Raw genomic sequence first — 21,281 nt, forward strand, 5'->3', positions numbered from 1 at the left:
CCCCTGGGAGATTCCAGGGGTAGGAAAGAATCAGCGTCTTGTTTTCTTCCCTCCACAGGGAAACAGAATCCCTCGGGCAGGACCAGCAGTGATGGACCCCAACACTCTCTCCATGGAACGGGGGAAGCAGTTCTTAAAGCAGTGTGGGATCCCACAAAGAGATGTGAGTGCGGGAGCTGCGGGGCCACCTGGGAGGCAGGTGGAATGCGGGGAGTCCAAGCCTAGGGGGACGGCTGAAGCAAGCTCCCCGCCCAGGATCGGGTCATAGTCAGGGTTTCACAACCTCCATACGCGGGCACCGACCCGTTAAAATCGATTTGTAATTCCTCTCAGGGACACGGGAAAATGCCAATGCCACCGCCCCTTAGTTCCCACCTGGGAACAGCAGCTCTTCCCGATACCCTGGGCTGTCACTCTCGGTGCCACTTGAAGGTCACCAGCAAACTCCTCACCGGCTCTGGAGTAAAGAACTGTGAGATGGCCTTTGCGTCCTCATAGCTTAGCTCCCGCGCATGTGTGAGAACATAAGGAGTTTGGTTTTGCATTCCTGACTTATTCACAGAGAATATAGTCTCCAATGCCATCCAGGTGGCTGCGAAAGCCTTTAATTTCTTCCTTTTATGGCTGAGTAGTATTCCATCGTGTGTGTATACTCATCACAGTTCCTTTATCCACCAGTTGATTGATGGGTATTTGGGCTGGTTCCGTATTTTTGCAATTGCGAATTCTGCTGCTGTAAACATGCACGTACAAGTATCTTTTTCATATAATGACTTCTTAAAAAAAAGAAACCAAGAAATATGAGACTGTCTAGCATTCCCTTTAAAATCTGAGGAAGTTGGGAGTTCCTCCTCTCCTCTGCCAAGCCTTCCTCCTGCCTGCAGAACTCAGGTTGCCTCTCCATTCTCCTTTCTCGGCATTAGATTGACTTGATGACAGAGAAATGGGTTGTTCTTGCCTCTGTGGAGGTTCTTCTGCGATTTCCTCTGAAGCCAGGAGAGGATCCGACCGTCCGCTGTGTCTCGAATGAAAAATGCCAGGCTTTAGTGGGCCGGCCCCCCACAATTTCACAAAGATGTGGATACCAAGAGGAGAGGTAAGACAAGTATTAGGGAGTAAGGATGGGACGGCCTGGGGGACTCCCCAAGCACAGTGTGGGCTCAAGGTTTCTGCTGAACATACCTGGGGGCTTCCATCTTGCATGTCCCCCCATGACATGGGCCGTGATGTGTGCAATGCCTGGCGTGAATATGCACATACGTGTCAGCGTCGCAGGATCCTCAGAGGGCTGGTCCTGGCTTGGCTTTGTGCCTGCCTCTGTGTGAAGAGTGGCGTGTAGTCACAGGGGTCTCATGTGAACGTCACGAGTGTCCATAGGTTGAATATGAAAGCTTTGCGAAGCTTTGAGCTTCTGGTTGGTTTTCTGAGTGAGAAGCTATTCTATGAAAATAGCGGGTTTTCTGGAACTAGCTGGAATAAACATCACTAGTTGTTAGCTATTCATCTCTTGGCTTTGATTAACATTGTCAGAGGGTTTCAGCTCTGAGGCACTGACTGCACACAAACTCAGAGCCCAGAAAACTTTTATGCAAGGCTGCAAATCTCACTTCTCCCTCTAGAAATCAAGCAGCCTTTGGTTTATAAAATCTGTGTCCTGTTCTGGGAGTAGGCCAGGCTGGGAGAGAGTCACAAAATAGCACAACTGGGACCTGGGTTCAGAGAGGACCAAGTTACAGTGGGTGTGACTCAGTGGCCAGTGTGTCCCTCCATCCCCACTTGGGTAAATAAGGGTAGGAGGGACTTTTGTCTGGTGTCTGTGTAATGTTCTCTCTCTTTCTTATGATTAGGAAATCCAACAATCAATTAATAAAGAGGACTGATCAGAAGCTCAAGGACCTGCCCCAGATGGCAGGTCATCCTGTCCGTCACCAGGCTCAGAGGCCCCCCACAGCCAAGAACCCACAGAAGCAGCAGAGGAGACCCGTGGGGCAGAGGACTCCCGCAGCAGACGAGGAGGAGTCCAGGGTCAGTGGGGGCTTGAAAATGTTGGTAACCAGTGGACACCAGAGTGTGGACTAGAACACGGGAACCGTGTTTATGACTTGGGGGTTCCCATGGACTCGGGCCGACACGTCAGTGCTCTCCTCCCTGGCAGACTGGCCCATTCGGAGTCTCTGAGGAGCAGCCTCATTCTCTGTCCAGTGTCACGTCCAGCCTGGTGTTTGCCGAGTCCTCAACACTGGTTCATTATCTTCACTCTCAGACACGCGCATCCTTCCTCCTGGGATCCCTGTTAAATGGGCTCTGGGGAGGACGATAATATCTTGAGTTTCCTGGCAACCAACAGCCCGTGGTCCTATGTCCCCCTCCTAAAATAATCCATCTCCAACCCCCAGGTCGTGCGTGAACCTTCGCAGGTGCCTGTGATTGCTGTTGACTCGCTGCTCTCTGTCCTCCTCCACCTGCAGGTGAAATGCAAGAACTGCGGGGCCTTTGGGCACTCAGCCAGAAGCAAGACCTGCCCCATTAAGAGGTGGACTGGGGCCCTTCCTCTGCAGCCCCTGGGCTCACACAAGGAGAAGGAGAACCTGCAACCAGCAAAGCCCCAGCTACCCCAGGCTCCAGGGCCCTTTATGACGAATGACAGAAAAGAGGAGCAAGGCCCAAGGTAAGGATTTTGCAGGGTCAAGGACTATTCGTGAGGTCAGCACCTCAGGAGCTGGGGTCTCCCCTACTCTTTCTGTGCAGCCTTCTCTAGGCACACACAGGAAAGCTCCAAATGCAGGTGGGCAGGGGCCGCTGCCTCCCAGGGTCCACACTCCGAGCTTATTCCAGCGCTGAGAGTCTCTAGAGGGCAGGGGCTGTGGGAGACCTGGGGATGTTGTCCGTGGTAGGCAGAGCAGCACCAGGGTCTGAATGAACTTAGGGACCTGGGGCCATGGCCGGGCAAGTAGGGGGAGCTTCCTGTAAGCGGGGCTACCTCTGAGATGAGAGAAGGGGCTGTCTTGGCAAAGTTCATAGAGGCCTGAATGTCTCCCTCACCCAAAGCAAGGGCTGGGCTGGGTTCCGGCAGGGTGCTTGGTTCCCAGTCACTGGTGTGGGCAGGAGGATCAGGCGGGTCTGGACAGTGAACGTGATTTCTTCCACAGGCCCCAGCAGCAGCAGAGCAAAGCTCTGACGCAGACATTTCCCAGGAGTCCCCAAGAGAAAACAGAGGGAGCCTGGAAGGAGCCAGTGGAAGCCGGTTTCTTCTCGGTGAGCATTCCCCGGCCCCTCCTCTGTTTCTCCTCTGGCTCCCCTGATTCCTTCACTTCCGTGCCCCTCACGGGTGGGGATCATGTTTAAACCTGGGCTGCCCTGCAGGAGAACTGCGCTACCCAAGGACTTCGAATACTCCAGTTTCTAGCTGCTGCTGCTTCTTCTTCTTTTTTTTTTTTTTTTGAGACTGAGTCTCACTCGGGTCGCCCAGGCTGGAGTGCAGTGGCACCATCTCGGCTCACTGCAAGACTGCAAGTTCCACCTCCCGGGTTCACGCCATTCTGCTGCCTCAGTCTTCGAAGCAGCTGGGACTACAGGCACGAGCCACCACCCCCGGCTAATTTTTTGTATTTTTAGTAGAGACGGGGTTTCACCATGTTAGCCAGGATGGTCTCCATCTCCTGACCTTGTGATCCACCCACCTCGGCCTCCCAAAGTGCTGGGATTACAGGCGTGAGCCACCGCACCCGGCCTCAGCTTCTTTGTTTGAAAGTTGGTTTCTGTGCCTTTATTTACAAGTTGGCCAGCAGATGCTGCTGGGCGCATTTCAGTGCCCGTGGGGAGTGACTGATCAGATGTCTTCGGGGTACTGGCTGCAGATAAGGCGTCTCCTTCATTTTTATACATGTTCTTACATCTGCTTTCAAAAGGAGCTGTGCCATTTCCAGTCTCCACGTTGTGTGGAGGAATTGATATTCCCTTGATATTAACAACAGACAACATAAAGACAGTTTTAATTTTCATATGTGATAGTCACAGCAAACAGAATGGTAGGCCATCTTTCCCCAACACTATTCCTGAAGTGACAATTCTGCATATATTCAGTGACCATGTGTACATCCTTTGCTGTGACATTTAATTTCCTATGTCCTATCTCTTTTGTAGGGTCTTCCCTATATTTGATCCTGATTTAGATGCAATCCCAGTGCATGTTATTCTCCTCTGTTTCTCATGTCAGCCTGTCCTAGCTTGCTTCTCGTATTCACACAGCTTCTGTTGTGATGTGGTTGCACATGTGAGTTCCCTGCTTCAGAGAGTTTGGAAATTCTACTGCTGAGCTGTCTCATGTGGGGTGTTTTCTCCTGCAGCATCCTACAGTGCCTCTGCCTGTCCACAGCACCAAGAAGAGATCTGCCCTGGGCCCTGTGTCCACAGGTCCACCACCTGTCTACATACCTGGGATGAGATTACTCTGCCCTTCGGGTCACAATGATCGAGCTGAACTGAGCACCTGTGGACCCACCAAGGGACACGGCGGGGACATTACTGCCTCCCCGCTCCCTGTTCTGAAGAGCTCCCACCAGAACCGCACTCTCAGTGCCAGGCCGCCAGCCAACAGGCCTGACGTGTCCTCCCACGGTGCCCCCCAGCCTGCCATGAAGGCGTCTGCGCTGGGTCCCGGCCTTAAATCCCAGGCAGAAATCAAACATCCCGATGCAGATGCAAAGCCCGGACCACAGCAAGTCAGACGAAAGTGTGGCCAGGACTCCAGAACCCAGACGCCAGGAAAGCAGCCTGCCGCCGTCCCCACCCAGACCGTCCAGAACCCCACAAAGAAAGCAAGACTCAGTTCCTTCCCAAGCCCCGCACTGACAACTCAGTTCCCGGATGTGGGCACTGTGCGGACACTCCAGCCTCCCTTCACGGCAACTGGACTTGGATCCAGACAGGCACCCAAGCCGACCACAGAGACAGCAGCCACCAAGACAGCAACCCTGCAGCCCAGAGTCAACCTCCAGCCGCTACCCAGCTCACCTATCCTGGGCCCAGCCCAGGGCTGCCCCGTCCTCCAGCCTGGACCACCCATTCACGTTCCAGGGAGGCCCGGCAGTGTCACCTTCATGAGAGGGGATGAGGGACAGGAGACCCCCAGCTTCAGAACGCCTCCCACATCCCACCCTCCTGAGAACTCTGCTTCTGCTCAGAGCCCTCACGTCTCAAGGGAGCCTGAGGGGCGGTGTCCCCAGGTCTCAAGGAGTGTCCTCTATGAGGACCTTCGGGTCACTTCCTCCTCTGAGGACAGTGACAGTGACTGAGGCCCCCAAGACAAGAAGACCCGGCTTCAAGCGCATGTGACTTGGAAGTGGCTGAAAGGCTGAGAAGCGGAGAGGCAGGAAGCAGCCCTGTGCGGGCTCAGCACTTCCCTGGCGGCAGTGCCTGTTCAAACGTGGACCCCAGATACCATCGGGGATCAAGAAACCCTGCCTATTTACATTATGTAAATTTAACCTGCATTAAAATGGGGCTTATGAAAGTGTCCTATACTTTTCTTTTTCAATTACATATAATTATATGAGAAACTGAGTCAACATAAGCAAACAATGTTCCACTAGTGTCAATAGAAAGCTTTGAAACTCATCTGAGGGAGGGAGCCAACGACTGAAATTTGAGTAATTCTGGGCAAAGGGCCCTTCGACGGTAGTGGAAAACCTCAGTATCTACTGACTTAAGAATATTTGACTGTGAAGGAGAGTTGTAGTGAGAAACACTTAGCCTTGGAAAAATGGGGAATTTGTTTTTCTTGGAAGAATGTGGGTTTTTTTAACCAGTGAATTCAAACATTTAAGAAACTGTTCTTTTTTATACCGTATACATTTTTCCAGGATATCAGACAAGAGAAATACTCCATTTGTTTTATGAAGCTACCTAGACTCTGATTTCCACTGTGATAGGGAGGGCATCTCAGCTAGTGCACGTGTGAAGTTGAGGTACCAATATTCTCAATGTTGGAGTGATTCAGTGGATTCAATAACTTATGCAAAGCATATCACGAGTGGCACACGATAAAATGTATCTTACTATTATTATTATTATGCCACAAGTAGGCAATAGAGTAACTTCAAGTTTTTAAATGAATTTCACTTCTAAGGATGTAATCTACTAGCCTTGGAACTTTTGTTATTAAAAGTCATTGTAAAATTCTGTTTGGTTAATTTCTTTCCATATGAATAAAATTCGTTGAACCATGACATGTCTTACAGGTGTTTTGAGTTTTCCTTTTCACTTCAGGCCAATTTCCTTGCATTTCAATCATCACGTTTCATTTACTTGAGCAAAGAGGACTGGGTGCCCAGAGTATCACCCACAGACCTGTAGCTTCTGAGAAACACAGACCCTCAGGCACAGGCTGCCCCTGCTGAATCAGTATCTGCAGCTGAATAACAACCCCAGGTGTTTCACAGGTGGGTTAAAGTGGGATAAGCACGAAAATAAACTGACTCTCAATTTGGTTGCACATTGGAATCTCCTGGTGAGTTTCAACCACTGCTCCTGGCTGGGTCCCACCCTTGGAGAGAGTCATGCTCTAAGTCCCGTGTGAGGCTGGATATAGGGGTGGGCAGACCCTGTGTGGTTAAGTCAAACATGGTGTGGAGGTTAGGAAACACTGGAGGGAGAGGTGAAGGAGGGAGAGAGTGAAGACAATGCTTCCCTAACCCGCCTCCTCCCCTTTTCACCTTGGGAAGAAACCCTCCTGAATCCAGAAAGATCAGAAGGCTCCAAGGGTGGGATTTCAGTCTCAGGAGAGCGTCCCTGTCTCCCCAGGACCTGGTCCCTAAAACGCAGTGGGTGGAAGCCTCCAGGTTGCCTCATGGATGGTGGCTGGAAGCCATGAAGATATAAAGAGTGATCTGGAAACTCAGGTTGAACTCCTCCAGCGTGCTTTAGTCTGGTGATTTTTAAATATACGTTACGTGAGAGCCACCTCTTCAAGTCCGGCCACCCAATTTGCTGTACAAACAGTTTCCCTGATACAGAAGTTACGCTCTAGCCGGCTGTACCGCATGATCCCAGGCAGCCTGAGGGAAATGCAGGGGTGTAGACGAGGCGAGCATGGGGGCTGCCAGGGGAGAGGAGGTTTTCTCTTTTGTTTCTTCACACTAAGTTCTCTGAAGCTTCCTTCTTCTGCTTGTACTTTCAGCATCCACATTGCTAATGGTCTCCTCCGTGAAGTCAAGCCTCAGTGTATTTGTGCCCCGCCCACCTCCTCGCGTCCCTTCGCGGCCTCGCCCAGGCCCCGCCCACCTCTTCGCGGGACTAGCCCAGGTTTGGCTTCGGTCCTGCGCTGATTGGCACAGACCCGGAAGCGGATGGCGTGGTCTGAAGGTTGAACCATCGCGTCTGCGCTTCCCAGTTCTCTTGGCGCTGCTATACCCGCGACGTGGGGTCCCCACAGACCGACTCCTGTTTCTCAACCCAGAGGAAATTGAGACGTCCGGGTGAGAGTCGGTGAGTCGCCTCCTTTTGAGTTTAAAGTCGCCCTGAGGCTGGTCCCGTCCCCGGTCTTTCTGCAGTGGGGCCGTGCATACACCTCCTGTCGCGAAACTTTCCTTTGCAAAACCGTTCCTGACTCGTCCTCCCGCCTCGCGCTGTTTCAAGTCCTCACCCGCGAGCTGGATTCTCGCCCTGCTCCAGAGCGCCCCCCAGTCTCGCTCTCCTCGGCCCCTGGAGCGCAGCGCTGCAGCCCCAGTGCCGGGGGTCAGGAAAGCACTCCACACGGTGGAAGTGGGCCCGAGCGAGCGTCTCCAGGGCACCGTTTACAACGTTTTGGGGGATTAAAATATTTCTTTTGAGGTCCCTATGGGCTACCCCTTGTCTGGATGAAGGATCTGGCCCTTGGCCGATGAAATGCTGAGGTGAATTGGCCTGAGGCCAGAGCAGATGGGTGCCCTATGCAGATGGAGGGGTGGCCGGTGCTTGGCCGTGGCCACTCCTGGGCTCTCTCCCTTTCCATCTGAGACGTGGTGGAAATGGAAGGGCTACAGGAGAGTAGCCTTTGTTCCTTTGTTACTCCGGGTGGGGAGATGGGGTTTTTACCTTTGGTCTAGTTTTGCAAAGTTTACGGTAATTGGCCTTAGATTCCCAGAGCCAGGACTCAGGTGTTTCCTTTTCTTCTTTGTTATTGGAGATGGTCTCTGTGCCTACGTATCCAGTATGGTCCAGCGGGGGCCGTCCAGTCTCAGTGAAATTCTGGATGAGCCCAGGCAGTCTGTAATTTAGAAAATGTACTTAATGGGCCCTTTTCAGTACGGTTTAGGCCTCACCAAGTGACTGTCCTTGTTGTGCTGTTGTACAACGCCTGTCCTAGACAATTGAGCTTTCTTACAGGGGTGGTGAAGTTTTTTCTTTCCTTAGCTACATAGTACTGTCTAATAATTGAGGTTTGTAGGACCTAGAAGTTGCTAGTTTGGGCTTTCTGAACTGGAATTGTGTCAGGAACTGGATCAGTGGGCACCAACTCTCGGGCTTCCTAAGGCCATCGGTCTCTGACAGTGGCTCCTCCACATACATAACAAGAAGTAACAGTGAGGGAATGAGCTACATTTTCTGCTAAGTACAGAAACAAGTTCCTTGCCTTTTTTTTTTGGAAGCTCTGGTGCTGGCAGATTTAGCTCATTATAAAGAGCTTGAAACACTGGGTTGGGAGAGCGCATGTGGACCTCCCCTCAGACTAAAATGGCAGCTTGGGGTTTAGCCTTGTCCTGTTGATCCTCAGGGTTACACGTTCTCTTTTTTTCTAATGGGAGTGTAGAAGATTGGTGATTATTAGTTCTAGTGGGTTACAGTAACCGGTAGCACAGGGGGGTTGGCTTCTTTTTTTTTGAAGGTGAACTGGGTCTTTTTTGTCCTTTTCTAAGTAGCTTAAATAACACATGGCCAATAGGCACAATTTTCACACACCTCTGCATCATGACAAACGTATTTATTTCTACTGTGTAGCTCCTTTCTTAGTTAAGAGATCCACATCTTAGTCTTAGCTTGTTACTATTAATGGCTGCACAAGCATCAGATTTAAAGTTTCTTGTTTGGGGATTCTTTTTCTTCTGTTCTAGTTATTAGTTTACTTGAATCACCTAGGAAAGGACCAGTTCTTAATCTTATTTGAAAAATGGTGGTTGTAGCGGGCTTGATGGGTTATAACACATATCAGGTTGGTCATTTCCTGGGCTACATACCTTGTACTGAATGGCATTGTACAAATAAGTTCCTTTTAACATTCCTGTACATTCATAATAACTATAGAACAGAAAGATTGTTTTAATTTGCTGTCCTATCTGAGTGACTTGATGAATACACTGGGAACAGTCCTTAGTTTGAGGAAGGTCAGTTGAAGGCTTTACTGTACAAGTCTAAAATTTAAGAAAAATGAGTCCCGTGATGAGCCTCCTCATGCTCCGGCCGTGTGTAGACCGGTCAGCTTCCGGGTGTGACTGGAGCAGGGCTTGTCGTCTTCTTTAGGGTCACTTTCAGGGGTTATCTGGGCTTGGTCTTGCCTCCCAGGTTTCAGATGCAGGTTTTACACAGCAGTGGTGGATCCAGGCTGGGATTCCTTCTACCTTCACGGCGGTGGGTGTGGTCAGGATGACAGTCTGGGGTCTTTTCCACTGTGGGTGCAAAGGGGCTACATTCCAGTCCTTGATCTACACTCGATCACCTGGGGAAAAAGAGTGAACTGGGGAGAATAAGCTAACGGGGCATCTGTCATTTACCTAGGCTGAAATCGTTTGTGTAATTTTTCCTAAGGCCTGTAACTGTCTCTGTAACTCAATTCCACCTAACTCGGGGAGTGCCTGGGAGTCCCCGTAGTATGGGAGGGGGTCTATGATATAATATTTCATAAGGGGAATATCCTGTTCTCTTGGAGTACACCTAATCTTAATACCATAAGGAGAGCCTGTATCTATTTTAATCCTGTTTCCTGACACACTTTCCTTAAGCTATCTTTGATAGTCCGATTTATCCGCTCCACCTTTCCAGAACTCTGAGGTTGGTAGGCAGCATGCAGTTTCCATGTGATCTTTAATACCTTTGCCGTCTTCTGTACTAAGTCAGCCACAAATGCTGGCCTGTTATCTGAGCCTATTCATAAGGGCAGTCCAAATCTAGGAGTAAGGTCTCGAAGAAGCACACGGGTTACTTCACAAGCTTTCTCAGTTCGTGTGGGAAAAGCCTCCACCTACCTAGAGTAGGTACACACGGGAACGAGTAAATACTTGTTACTTCTACACTTTGGCATTTCTGGGAAGTCCACCTGGAGATCTTCAAAGGGGGCTGCTTCATGAGCTTGTATGCCGGCGGAACGGCTGAACCCTGCCTCGCATTGTGCTGTCGGCAGGTAACACACTGCTGCGCCATGGTTTTGGCAAGGGCTGACAAATGCTAGATGTAGAAGTATCAGCCTAACAACTTTTCAAGTGACTCCTGACCTAGATGGGTGGTTTCATGCACCCCCAGTACAACTGCGGCTCCTAGCAGCTGTGGCACAGCTACTCTCCTATTTGGTAGCAGAATCCTTCCTTCTTCCACCTCGGTTACCTTAGTCATGCACTGCAGAGGACACCAGCGAGCTTCCACCTCGGTTGCCTTAGGGAACTCCAGAGCTGACTCAGAAGCTCTAAAAGCAACATCCACCCCCTACTGCGCATCAGTCACAGCCCCCCTGCTCCCTCAAGCACCTGACCTCGTACCTACTTATTCTAAAGAAGAAAAAGACTTTCTCCAGGCAGAGGGAGGACAAGTCATGGAAGAAGGACTTCTTTTAAGGGCTTGCAACTCTAAGGGGTCCACGTGAAAGGGTCATGATAGATCAAGCAAGTGGGGTACATGACTAGGGACTACATGCATCAGCTAACAGAACATAACAGAACAGAACAGAAAGTTTTGCAGTGCTTCTTGATACAATGTCTGGAATTTACATATAACATAAGTAGTTTAGGTCAGGGGTTGATATTATTATTTTTATTTTTAACCACCAGGGCCGGGTGGTGGCGCCAAGGCCATCTGGCTATCTTACTTCTGTTTCTAACTTTTTGCTTTCTCCCTTTTCTGCTGTCTTGTGAACTAGGCAAGGGGGAGGGAGGAGGGCAGCAGGAGAAGTAGTGGTCTTCCTACCTCAGCCTCCAGAGTAGCTGGGACCACAGCCGCGCACCACCACACCACACTGATTTTTGTGTTCTTGGTAGAGACGGGCGTTCACCATGTTGCTCAGGCTGGTCTCCAACCCCAGGGCTCAAAGGATCCAGTCTCATCGGCCTCCCGAAGTGCTGGGATTTCAGGTATGCTGTTTTATCAAAGATTGCTATTGTCATAGGATGGGACCCACACTCAGTAATACTTACAATGGCACTGGTGGTCATCGTCTGTGTCCAGCATTAAACATCAAGGCAGTTTCCTCCATGTTGAGAGCTGAGATCAGCCTGTGATCCACAGGGAGGTGAGGGGGCTGTGCTCTGTGTGGGGTTTGGTTAGGGCCAGATCTGTGCCCTGGAGATCTGTGCCCTGCTGCAGTGTGTGTGTGTGTGGACTATTCCAGGAGGGGAGCAAGATCTGAAAACGGGTCAAAATTACCCTTGTAGGTCTTGCTGTGGGACGTTCTTATCTCGGCATGATCTCTGGTGCAGTGGGCAGCAGAGGACCATCTTTCTCCCGGGTGAGGTCTTCCCTGTGTGTGTGTTTTGTCACAGGAAAGGAGTTAATGGTTTCTAAACATTAAATCTCTGATGTTTTTTCACACACAGGATTTCCAAAGACTCATGTTACATGAGGAAGCCACGAAGAAGAGCAAAGAAAAGGATCCAGGGATGGCTGTTCCTCAGGTGAGTGATATTCCTCGGTGGATTCTGCTGTCTCTTTGCTTTCTGAAATGCCAGGTATTGTAGTAGCCAGTCTTCTGTGAGTCTGAAGCGTCCTGCCTCACACGTTTGCTGGCGCTCACCCATGCCTTTTCTCAGTCCTTGTCATCTTCATTTAAATTCCATCTCCTATAACCTAGTGAATGAGCTTGGGAAGAGGCTCCCCTGGGCATGGTCCTGGGAAGGTCTCACACCAGACATGGATGGAGATGGGCTGTGGACCCCGTGCTGTCAGTGATGTTGGGCGGCAGGGATTGTTCAGCGGCCACATCTGGGTGCACATTTAGCTCTTTCTGGACCAGATAAGAGAAACTGTATATGAAAGTCATACATTAATGTGCGCTGGTATCTGGTAAATTCTGGAAAAGGAGACAAACTAGGGGAGATATTTTGTGTCTGATTTTGTAATGCATTTGAAGCTACACTAGTGAGTCAATATGTCTCTGACTCCAAACCTTTTGTTTTAGGAGACAGGGTGTCACTCTCGGGCCTAGTTTGGAGTGCAATGGCACAATTCTAGTTCACAGCAGCCCCGAATTCCTGGGCTCAAGTGATCCCCACATTAGACTCCCAAGGAGCTAGGATGACAGGCATGCGCCACCATGCATGGCTAATTCTTTTATTTTTTATTATTTAGAGTTGGGGACTTGCTATGTTGTCCAGGCTGGAGTGCAGTGGCACAGTCATAGCTCACTGTAGCCTTGAACTCCTGGCCTCAAGTGATCCTCCCACCTGAGCCTCCCAAATTGCTGGGATTATAGGTGTGAGAAAGCCCAGCAGGACTCTGCACTTTCAATGGCTTGGAATAGAATCGAAAGTGGAGATAAATGTCAGTGACAGAGTTAGCTTTATTCCGTCATTGACTTCAAATTATAAAATCAATGTAAATATCTAAATGAAGGGGATTCTTTAAATCATTCTCAGCACTTTGACCCCACAGAGACTGTTTTTTTTGTTGTTGTTTTTTGTTTTTTGTGGGTTTTTTTGCACGGACTCTGATGAAGCAAGCATTTGAGGTAAAAATGATTATAAGTTTGCTGTGACATAAGAGCACAACTTATGTCGTTAGAGAGGATGGAGCCATTCTTTTTCTACCCATTATTATTAAATGATTCTTTTATTTTAAACACCACACACTGTATATATGTGTTGTGTAGTAAAAGTCCAAAGAAAAGTGCACTTACGCATCCCCTATCCTGTCCAACCTTCCACCCGTCCCGATGGCTCAATGGGGAATCACTGTTGAAGGTTCTGTGACAAGTCAGTGCAATCCTTTATTGTATTCATACATTGTTATGAGACTTTAGAAAAAATTATTTGATGATTTTTTTTTTTTTTTTGCATGTTTTTTGAGACAGGGTCTCACTCTGTCATCCGCCTGGAGTACAGTGGCACATTGCAACCTCTGGCTCTCAGGTTCAAATGAGTCTTAGGCTTCAACCAACTGAGTAGCTGCAGTTACAGACACGTGCTACACTCCTGGCTAATTGCTGTATTATTAGTACAGGTGGGGTTTCCCCATGTTGGCCAGGCTGGTCTTGTACTCTTGGCCTCAATTAATCCTCCCGCCACGGCCTCCCAAAGTGCTGGGATTTCAGGTGTGAGTCCCGCTTCCAGCCTGATGAATGTTTTGTCATGGTATTTTGTCCTGCAAGTTCTGAAATTTTTCATGTTTCCAAGGTAGAAAACAAGATAGCTTGCCTTTTAAATCTTCCTTGGAACTTTCTCTGAATGAAGACACGTGAGTCCTTGACAGTTTTGTTTCGTTTCTTTTTGTTGTTGTTGTTGTTGTTTTTTTTAGATGGAGTTTCATTCTTGTTGCCCAGGCTGGAGTGCAATGGCACGATTTCAGCTCACTGCAACTTCCACCTCCCAGGTTCAAGTGATCTTCCTGCCTCAGTCTCCCAAGTAGCTGGGATTATAGGCATGCGCCACCATTCCCAGCTAATTTTGTATTTTTACTAGAGACAGGATTTGTCCCTGTTGATCAGGCTGGTCTGGAACTCCCAACCTCAGGTTATCCACCCATTTCAGCCTTTCAAAGTGCTGAGATTACAGCCATGAGCCACCGCGCTCGGCCTTTTTAAAAAAAAAAAATTATTATTTTTGAGTTGGTCTTGCTCTCATTTTTTTGAGATGGTCCAGCCCAGGCTGGAGTGCAGTGGCATGATCTCGGCTCACTGCAACCTCTGCCTTTCATGTTCAAGCGCTTCTCCTGCCTCAGCCTCCCGAATAGCTGGGACTATAGGCACGCGACCACGCCCAGCTAATTTTTGTATTTTTAGTAGAGACGAGATTTCACCATGTTGGCCGAATGGTCTCTATTTCTTGACCTTATGATCCACCTGCCTCAGCCTTCCAAAGTGCTGGGATTACAGGCGTGACCTACCACGTGTGGCCAAGCCCAGGGTTTATGTAGAAAAGACATCATTTGCAATATATATACTTTTTTTTTTTTTGTTTAGAAAGAGTGTCACACTGTTGCCCAGGCGGGATTGCAGTGGTATGATCTTGGCTTAGGGTAACCTCCGCTTCCAGAGTTCAAGCAATTTTCTTTACTCAGCTTCCTGAATCGCTGGGATTACAGGCACCCCACCACCATTGCCAGCCAGTTTTTTAATTTTTAGTAGATACGGAGTTTCGTTGTGTTGGAGAGGTTGGTCTCGAACTCCTTACCTTAAGTGATCCATCCACCTTAGTCTCCCAAAGTGATGGGATTACAGGTGTGAGCCAACATGCCTGGATTTATTATATATATATAGAGATACACATACACACATATCTATATGTGTATATATAGATGTGTGTATCTATATATATATATATGTATTTTTTTTTTTTGAGATGGAGTCTTACTCTGCAGCCCAAGCTAAAGTGCAGTGGCATGATCTTGGCTCACTGCAAACTTTGCCTCTGGTTATCAAGTTATTCTCCTGCCTCAGCCTTCCAAGTAACTGGGACTAGCGGTGTGTACCACCACACCTGGGTTTTTTTTTTTTTTTTGTATTTTTAGTAGATACGGAGTTTCACCATGTTGCCCTGGGTGGTCTCAAACTCCTGAGCTCAGACGATCCACCTGCCTTGGCCTCCCAAAGTGCGGGGATTTTAGGTGTGAGCCACTGTGCCAGGCTATATATTTTTTATATTGTCCATAAAACTGAGACTTCCGGAGTGACTTAGGGGATTTTAAAATCTATCATGAAAAAGTACAATAAAACGCAACTATACAGAAAAATTTTTCAAAAATACCTTAATGTGGATTTGTCAGAACACAGTCTTGGATCAAATCAATACTTATTTTCTCTTTTCTCATTTCATGTGAAGGTGATAACTCAGTCCTCCATGTTTTGTGGAAATGTGTTTTTCATTTTAGGGACGCTTGACTTTCAGGGATGTGGCTATAGAATTCTCATTGGCGGAGTGGAAATGCCTGGACCCTGTGCAGAGGGCTTTATACACGGCCGTGATGTTGGAGAACTACAGGAATCTGGAGTTTGTGGGTGAGGAAAATGTCCCTCTAGACATGAGGAATCTGTCCTTGTCTATCTTGGCTCTTCCTGGTTTTGTATTCTCTTGTGATGTTGCCCCGTGCATGCTTTTGATGTACATGTCATTGTTTTCTGCAGTGATGACCCTCCTATCTGTCATGGATAGCTTCTTAGAGCTGTCTGGTTTTTTGTGTTTTTTTTTGTTTTTTTTTGTTTTTTTTTTTTTTTGAGACGGAGTCTCGCTCTGTCGCCCAGGCTGGAGTGCAGTGGCCGGATCTCGGCTCACTGCAAGCTCCGCCTCCCGGGTTCACGCCATTCTCCTGCCTCAGCCTCCAGAGTAGCTGGGACTACAGGCGCCCGCCACCACGCCCGGCTAGTTTTTTGTATCTTTTAGTAGAGACGGGGTTTCATCGTGTTAGCCAGGATGGTCTCGATCTCCTGACCTCGTGATCCGCCCGTCTCGGCCTCCCAAAGTGCTGGGATTACAGGCTTGAGCCACCGCGCCCGGCCAGAGCTGTCTGTTTTTACATAAAAACAGAAAATTCATGAACACTTTGACTAATACAATTGAACACCATCCTGCTGTAGGCAGAGATGTCCTTGGAAGCCCTGAGCAGAATTGTCAACGTGGTCCAGGATACGAGATAGAAAGCATGACACTGACTGACAAGTGTTTCCAGCTGTGGTTCTGGTTTTGTTTTCTTTTTCTTTGTTTGTTTTTAGACAGAGTCTCCCTCTGTTGAACAGGCTGGAGTGCAGTGTCATGATCTCAGCTTATTGCAACCTCTGCCTCCTGGGTTCAAGCAATTCTTGTACCTCAGTCTCTCAGCCTAACTAGAATTACAGGCACATGCCTTCATACCTGGCCGATTTTTGTATTTTTAGTAGACGTAGGGTATCACCATGTTGGCCAGTCTGGTCTTGAACTCCTGGCCTCAAGCACTTTGCCCGCCTCAGCCTCCAAGTGTTGGGATTACAGGCGTGAGTCACCACATTTGGCCTTTCGTTCTGGTTTTTGAGAACCATCACAGAAGCGTCTCTCGCTGGCACTGTGACAGTGTTCATCTTATAAACTAATGATCATTTTCTCTAAGCAGCAGTCACTGCTATAGAAATTCCTCCTAGGGAGGACATCATTCAGGCTTACTGCCTCATACATATGAGGCTCTTGACTGAACTCTTTTTTTTTTTTTTTTTTTTTGACACAGAATTTTGCTCTTGTTGCCCAGGCTGGAGTGCAATGTCATGATCTCCACTCACTGTCACCTCTGCCTCCTGGGTTCAAGCAATTCTGCTGCCTCAGCCTCCCGAGTAGATGGGATTACAGGCACCCACAACCACACCTGACTAATTTTTGTATTTTTAGTAGAGACAGGGTGTTTCTAAACTTTGAAGATCACATTTGGGAAGCTTAAGTATTGCTTTTTGTGTAATATTTACACACTTCAATATTAACTATTATTTACCCTCTGTACTTAATTGGAAACCTATTGGTCTTTATGTTTTTTAGATAGCTTTTTAAAATTCGTGATGGAGTTCTCATCAACTGGGCACAGTAATACCAGAGAAGGGTTCCACACAGGGACATTGGAAAGACATAAAAGTTATCCCATTGGAGATTTTTGCTTCCCAGAAATCAAAAAAGATATTCATCACTCTGAGTTTCAGTGGCAAGAAGTTGAAAGAAATGGCCATGAAGCACCTATGACAGAAACCAAAGAGGTGATGGGTAGTACAGACCGACATGATCAAAGGCATGCTGGAAACAAGCCTATTAAAGATCAGCTTGGATCAAGCTTTCATTCGCATCTGCCTGAACTGCACATATTTCCGACCGAAGGAAAAATTAGTAACCAAGTGGACAAGTCTGTCAGTGGTGCTTCCTCAGCTTCAACATCCCAAAGAATTTCTTGTAGACTCAAAACCCATATTTCTAATAAGTATGGGAAGAATTTCCTCCATTCTTCATTATCCACACAAATACAGGAAGTACGCATGAGAGAAAAACCTTGCCAATATAATGAGTGTGGCAAAGCGTTTAATTATAGCTCACTCTTAAGGAGCCATCACATAACCCATTCAAGAGAGAAACAATATAAATGTGATGTATGTGGCAAGATCTTTAATCAGAAGCGATATCTTGCATGTCATCGTAGATGTCACACTGGTAAGAAAACTTACAAGTGTAATGAGTGTGGGAAGGTCTTCAGTCAAACATCGTCTTTTACATGCCATCGTAGACTTCATACTGGACAGAAACCTTACAAGTGTAATGAATGTGGCAAGACATTCAGTTGGAAGTCATCCCTTAGATGCCATCGTAGACTTCATACTGGAGAGAAACCTTACAAGTGTAATGAGTGTGGCAAGACCTTCATTCGGAAGTCATCCCTTATATGCCATTGTAGACTCCATACTGGAGAGAAACCTTACAAGTGTAATGAGTGTGGCAAGACCTTCAGTCAGAAGACAACCCTTACATGCCATCGTAGACTTCATACTGGAGAGAAACCTTACAAGTGTAATGAGTGTGGCAAGACGTTCAGTGAGAAGTCATCCCTTAGATGCCATTGTAGACTTCATACTGGAGAGAAACCTTACAAGTGTAATGAATGTGGCAAGACTTTCCGTCGAAATTCAGGCCTTGTAATTCATAAGGCAGTTCATAGTGAAGAGAAACCTTACAAGTGTAATGAGTGTGGCAAGACCTTCCGTCAGAAGTCATACCTTCAGTGTCATCATAGACTTCATACTGGAGAGAAACTTTACACATGTAATGAATGTGGCAAGGTTTTTAGTAGAAGACAAAACTTTGCACATCATCATAGACTTCATACTGGAGAGAAACCTTACAAATGTGAGGAATGTGACAAAGTTTACATTCGCAGATCACAGCTTGAAACACATAGGATAATTCATACTGGAGAGAGATCATACAAATGTAAGGTTTGTGACAAGGCTTTCTGGAAAAAGTCATGCCTTGTACACCATAAGAGAGTTCATACTGGAGAGAAACCGTACAAGTGTAATAAATGTGGCAAGACCTTCAGTCAGAAGTCAAATCTTCAGTGTCATCATACACTTCATACTGGAGAGAAACCTTACACATGTAATGAATGTGGCAAGGTTTTTGGTAGAAAAGCACACCTTGCGCGTCATCATAGAATTCATACTGGAGAGAAACCTTACAAATGTGAAGAATGTGACAAAGTTTTCAGTCGCAAATCACACCTTGAAAGACATAAGAGAATTCACACTGGAGAAAAACCATACAAATGTAAAGTTTGTGACAAGGCTTTCCGGAGTGATTCATGCCTCGCACAACATCAGAGAGTTCATACTGGAGAGAAACCTTACAAGTGTAATGAATGTGGCAAGGTTTTTAATCAAAAAGCACACCTTGCACAACATGAGAGAGTTCATACTGGAGAGAAACCTTACAAGTGTAATGAGTGTGACAGAGCCTTTAGTGGGAAGTCAACACTTATTCACCATCAAGCCATCCATGGTGTAGGGAAACTTTACAAATGTAATGATTCTCACAAAGTCTTCAATAATGCTACAGTCATTGCAAATCATTAGAGAATCCATAAAGAAGAGAGATCTTGTGAAGGGGGCCACCTGTTCCACACCTGTGGGTGTTTCTTGTCAGGTGGGACGAGAGACTGAGAAAAATAAGACACAGAGACAAAGTATAGAGGAAGAAAAGTGGGCCAGGGGACTGGCGCTCAGTATACGGAGGACCCGTGCTGGCACCAGTCTCTGAGTTCCCTCAGTATTTATTGATCACTATCCTCTACCATCTCGGTGAGGGGGATGTGGCAGGACTATAGGGTAATGGTGGGGAGAGGGTCAGCAGGAAAACGTGAGCAAAGGACTCTGTGTCAGAAATAAGTTTAAGGAAAGTTGCTGTGACTTGATGTGCACGTAGGCCAGATTTATGTTTGACTTTACACAAACATCTCAGTGCAGTAAAGAGCAGTATTGCCGCCAGCATGTCTCACCTCCAGTCATAAGGAGGTTTTATCCTATCTCAGTAAATAGAATGTACGATCGGGTTTTACACTGAGACATTCCATTCCCAGGAAGGAGCAGGAGACAGATGCATTTCTCTTATCTCCACTGCAAAGAGACCTTCCTCTTTCACTCATCCTCCTCAGCACAGACTGTTTATGGGTGTCGGGCTGGGGGACGGTCAGGTTTTTCCCTTCCCACGAGGCCATATCTTAGGCTGTCTCAGTGTGGAGAAACCTTGGACAATACCCAGACTTTTTTGGGCAGAGGTCCCTGCAGCCTTCTGTAGTGCATTGTGTCCCTGGGTACTTGAGACTGGAGAATGGCGATGACTTTTACCAAGCATACTGCCTGCAAACACATTTTTAACAAAGCATATCCTGCACAGCCCTAAATCCATTAAACCTTGAGTCAATACAGCACATGTTTCTGTGAGCACAGGGTTGGGGCTAGGGTTACAGATTAACAGCATCTCAAGGCAGAAGAGTTTTTCTTAGTTCAGATCAGAATGGAGTTTCTTATGTTTCCTTCTTCTATATAGACGCAGTAACAGTCTGATATCTTTCACCCACAATCTGAAAAGTGTAATGTGGCAAATTTTTCAGACATGATTCATAACTTATAGTTCATCAGCGAACTCATACTGGAGAGAAACCTTACAAATGTCATGACTGGCAAGGTCTTCAGTCAAGCTTCATCCTATGTATAACATAGAAGTCATTCAGGAGAGAAATCTCACAAGTGTGATGATTATGACAAAGCCTTTACTTCACATTCACAAATCATTAGGCATCAGAGAATCCATACTGGACAGAAATCTTACAAATGTCATAAGGGCGGCAAGGTCTTCAGTCTGGGTACTCCATGCAGAACATCAGAAAATTCATTTTTTGAGATAATTGATTCAAATAAAATGAATATAGAAAATCATAAAGCTGTAATTGACATTAGAGTCAACTCCGCATTGACTTGAGTTTGAGTTGACTTAACATTGAGTTCAAGCATTAATTGACATGAAAAGTGTTAATGTTAAGAAGAATGGGCCAGGTGCAGTGGCTCATGCCTGTAATCCCAGCACTTTGGGAGGCCAAGGCAGGTAAATCACTCTAGGTCAGCAGCCTGGCCAACAGCCTTGAGCCACTTTACCCAGCCTGGTTTCAATTTTTATTTTTTGAGATAGAGTCTTGCTCTTGTTGCCCAGGCTGTAGTGCAATGACATGATCTCAGCTCACTGAAACCTCTGCCTCCTGCATTCAAGCAATTATCCTGCCTCAGCCTCCTGAGTAACTGGGATTAGTGGTGTGCGGCAACACCATGCTAATTTTTTTTTTTTTTTTTTTTTTTTTTTTTTTTGAGACGGAGTCTCGCTCTGTCACCCAGGCTGGAATGCAGTGGCCAGATTTCAGCTCACTGCAAGCTCCGCCTCCCGGGTTTACGCCATTCTCCTGCCTCAGCCTCCCAAGTAGCTGGGACTACACGAGCCCGCCACCTCGCCCGGCTAGTTTTTTTGTATTTTTTAGTAGAGACGGAGTTTCACCCTGTTAGCCAGGATGGTCTTGATCTCCTGACCTCGTGATCCGCCCGTCTCGGCTTCCCAAAGTGCTGAGATTACAGGCTTGAGCCACGGCGCCAGGCCAATTTTTGTATTTTTATTTATTTTTATTTTATATTTTATTTTATCTTTGTTTTGAGATGGAGTCTCGCTCTTGTCACCCAGGCTGGAGTAGTGGTGTGATCTCACTGCAACCTTTGCCTCCTGGGTTCAAGCAATTGTCCTGCCTCAGCCTCCTGAGTAGCTGGGATTATAGGTGCCTGCCACCACGCCTGGCTAATTTTTGTATTTTTAGTAGGAGGTTTCTCTATATTGGTCAGGCTGGTCTCAAACTCCTGA

At 47.3% G+C, this 21,281-nt stretch overlaps 1 protein-coding gene across 2 annotated transcripts; it reads left to right on the forward strand.

Annotated features, from left to right (window-relative positions):
* The first annotated feature begins 5,299 nt into the window (after window positions 1-5,299).
* Window positions 5,300-19,618, forward strand: LOC101019407 (zinc finger protein 816-like). Of its 2 annotated transcripts, none has more exons than XM_009195230.4 (5): window positions 5,300-11,312; window positions 11,613-11,686; window positions 11,775-11,852; window positions 15,262-15,388; window positions 16,887-19,618. In XM_009195230.4, the coding sequence occupies exons 2-5, from the start codon at window positions 11,642-11,644 to the stop codon at window positions 18,956-18,958; spliced, it is 2,322 nt and encodes a 773-aa protein (XP_009193494.2). In that variant the 5' UTR covers window positions 5,300-11,312; window positions 11,613-11,641; the 3' UTR covers window positions 18,959-19,618. The 2 variants fall into 2 exon arrangements, with proteins under 2 accessions (XP_009193494.2, XP_021786083.2); XM_021930391.2 differs by lacking the exon at window positions 11,613-11,686 and having other exon boundaries at window positions 5,300-7,485; window positions 11,220-11,312.
* The last annotated feature ends 1,663 nt before the right edge of the window (window positions 19,619-21,281 follow it).

The sequence above is a fragment of the Papio anubis genome, chromosome 20 (genome assembly GCF_008728515.1).
Source record: "Papio anubis isolate 15944 chromosome 20, Panubis1.0, whole genome shotgun sequence".
NCBI classification, from domain to species: Eukaryota; Metazoa; Chordata; class Mammalia; order Primates; family Cercopithecidae; genus Papio; species Papio anubis.